The 3518-nt window shown below is 41.4% G+C and overlaps 1 protein-coding gene across 1 annotated transcript in view; it reads left to right on the forward strand.

Annotated features, from left to right (window-relative positions):
* LOC103598953 (protein furry homolog) overlaps positions 1 to 3518 on the forward strand; it is a gene marked incomplete at its 5' end in the record, with an annotated part of 113293 nt that overhangs the window by 106451 nt on the left and 3324 nt on the right. Inside the window, one exon of the mRNA XM_008583022.1 lies at positions 2858 to 3114. Coding sequence (XP_008581244.1) covers positions 2858 to 3114 — 257 coding nt within the window. The remainder of the gene's footprint in view (positions 1 to 2857; positions 3115 to 3518) is intronic.

The raw sequence follows: 3518 nt of genomic DNA on the forward strand, positions 1-3518 counted from the left end.
CGCGACACTGAGGGTTGCGATCCGTTGCCGGGCACGAAAAAAGACAAAAAAAGGAAAAAAATAAAAATAAAAAAAATAAACCCTCCTTTTCCAAACTTGCTTTCCATCTTTTCATCCAAGAGCCCTCTATTCCAGTCTCACTTCATCTTTGACTAACATGCCTTTGTAAATCCTTGCTTCTGTACATACTGTTCCTTCTGCTGGGAATAGCCGTACTCCCCCTTCCCCTCACTTCCACGCTTTCTTAAAATCTAATTTAAAATCTGTCTTTACCGTGCAAACATCTCCATCTACCTGAGGCAGAGCTAGTGACATCTTGCATAGTACGCCAATCAGTGGAAAAGTCTGTTTTAGTAAATTCTCTTCTTGGAAAACTAAAATTTATTTTTATTCACTTCAACCAGGATTTTGAGTGTCATCTATGTGTTCGGTGCTGTGCTTGGGTCCTAGGAATACAGAGGTGAATAAAACAGTCTCTCCCATCAAAGGTTCATAGTCTAGTAATAAAGGTAGATGTGCGATCATAGGGTTATAATATAGTGCAGCAAATGTAATTTTTAGAAAAATGCGTGCTCAGTGTGTGAGGTGGGAGCTCTTCTCTCTTTTCCTTTCAAAAACACCTTTACAATCCAATCCAGGTGCTGACCTTAGGTGCGTGGGATACCTCAGACAGACACCCCCACCTTCTTAGACGTTCTGTCTGACAGACAAGACACAATAATCATAATAAATAGATCAATTATGTAATACGTTAGGAGGTGGTATAGGTTTTTTACACCATTGTTAAAAGACAGATGTTATAACAGCTGCTCTACTTCTGATTAGATTATTCCCCCCTCTCTGAAGACCACCTCCTTTTTAGAAGAATTTAAATAGTTCTTCTGCCATAAAGCTGTCCTGAAACTTTGCAACCAGAAGTCATTTTCCTCCACCAAACCCCCAAAGCACTCTGTTTGTGCCTTTCTTGTGTTATTTGCCAGTGTCTCCCTTGCCCCAGAGTATTCGTGGATAGAACTCGTCTTAGAGTCTCCTTCCCAGGGGCAGGAACCGCATCACTAGTAAGTCTTTGCTGTTTCTATCATGCCTGGCACAGCAGTTTGCACCTAGAAAATGCCCAGCACGTTAGAAGCAATGAATTTTCTGATTTAGATTTTGATCAGAGTACATGTCATCACAGTCCATAACGTCAGCCATACTGTCCGTGAACTTAGAAATTAAGTAAATTTTGAAAATTTGACCTATGTGAAATGTAATTTAGCACTGTCTGATGATTGTGCACAGCATTAAATATATTCTTATTCTTCATAATAGAAAATTGTAATTTTAATTTTAGGAACAGGGCCAAAGCAATTAAAGCTACTGTTGTGGGGATCCAGTAGATTATCTTGGTGTGATTCCTGGTATCTCTGTTGTTCTATTGGTTAGCAGCCGTGAGCTCTCCAAGTGCAGTGACATGCCACACTGGACAGTAACACATGCATGAGGCCAAACTTTTGAATTTCTCTTAGGAAAAACAGTTTCTTCTCTAGATAGGAGAAATAGGAGATTCCTTCAGAGCCTACCGCAAACACATCAAGCTGGCTTCTCTATCTGTAGAAAGCTTATGCAGATTATAAAATGAAAGGCAGCTGGCAGTGCGACTACGCACAGATGCTGTCAGAGGAAGTGACGGAGCAGGGGCTGGGCTGGGCAGGAGCTGTGCCCTTTTGATTCACTCGTCTCACAAAGTGAAGTGCAGTGCTTGGCATACGCCTTCCGCATGCCCTCCACAGGCAGTTTTCAAGTAGACTCCATGAACTGTGTTTATTTCTCTTGGAGGTCCACATCTCACTTTTCGACAATTAATGTTTTATGGAAGACACTTTGTAAGACGCTGGACTAGTGGAAAGATGATAATCATTGTTAGGACAGTCCTAACCACCGCTGATTAAGAGCCTGCAGGATGACAGGCACCGTGCTGAGCGTTTTACATACACTATGATTATAGTTGACCCTTGCACTGTGTGGGGGTTGGGGCACCAACTCCCTGTGCAGTCAAAACTCTACATGCAACTTTAACTACTAACAGCCTGTCATTGATGAGAAACCTTACCAATAACATAAATAGTGGATTAACACGTATTTTGTATGTTATAAGTATTATATACTGAATTCTTACCATAAGGTAAGCTAGAGAAAAGAAAATGTTAAGAAAATTATAAGGAAGAGAAAATATATTTATAGTACTATACTGTATATTTGAAAAATTCCAAGTATTATATACTGAATTCTTACCATAAGGTAAGCTAGAGAAAAGAAAATTATAAGGAAGAGAAAATATATTTATAGTACTATACTGTATATTTGAAAAATTCCTTTATAAGTGGACCTGTGCTGTTCAAACCCATTTTGTTCAAGGGTCAACTGTATACTTTTTAATCCTTACAATGTGGGACCCTACCAGTCCCATCTTACAGATGAAAAAACTGAGGAGCAGAGAAGTTAAATAGCTAGCCCAGAGTTACACGCAGCTAGTATGTGATGAACTGGAATCTAACCATGTGTTCTTCTGACTCCAAGTCCCTTGTTTTGTCCACTCTGATGTACCTCTTCTGCTAGCAGTGGATTTGAACTCAGGAGCCTTCCACTCCATCCGCTTTTACCAGGCCTGCGCTTGCCCCACAGTGCTATGTCACTTTCCTGCAGAGCATCAGATGTGGAGTGACAGGTGTGCAGACAAGCCTCAGTTTTATGATTTTGTGGAAGCTACTATGTGTGAAAATACTTTGTAAACTGAAGGCCCTGTTTGCTCCGTAAGCTGGTGTTCGTATTTTAGTCTCTTCTGATAGGATGACATACATCTCTCAATTCTCTTTAGAGGTAAGCCAGCGATTCCCCACGACGCACCCCAATGGGCGTCAGATCATGCTCACCTACCTGCTGCCCTGGCTGCACAACATCGAGCTGGTGGACAGCAGGCTCCTCCTCCCAGAGTCGAGCCCCAGCAGCCCAGAGGACGAAGTCAAGGACCGGGAAGGAGACATGACCGCTTCTCACGGGCTGAAAGGGAATGGCTGGGGCTCTCCGGAAGCCACATCTCTGGTCCTAAATAACCTCATGTACATGACGGCCAAGGTAAACTCAGAAGAAACGTACCTCAAATAGCACAGCTTCATCATCTAAAAAACCCTGGGTTACTCAAACCCATGCTGCAAATCCAGGGACTATGGCATTTATCATTTAAAATCACAGGAATGGGATGGACGGTGGTTAATGGTACACAACAGGGTGAATGGACTTAATGCCACTGAGCTGTCCACTTAATATGGTTATGATGATGAACGATGTGGTGTATGTTTAACTGTAATTTGAAAATAACAATAAAAATAAGCCTAACACTTAAAAAAATCACATAAATAGGTATTATGCATGACTGATTAGTGCATTATAAATTGCTATCTAATGAAAAATGGTCTCTTTCTGAGGAATGGCCATGTTTCCCCCTTCTTAAGATTTTGAGATGTCCAGGACCTTCAAAA

The sequence above is a fragment of the Galeopterus variegatus genome, unplaced genomic scaffold (genome assembly GCF_000696425.1).
Source record: "Galeopterus variegatus unplaced genomic scaffold, G_variegatus-3.0.2 Scaffold2796, whole genome shotgun sequence".
Lineage (NCBI taxonomy): Eukaryota > Metazoa > Chordata > Mammalia > Dermoptera > Cynocephalidae > Galeopterus > Galeopterus variegatus.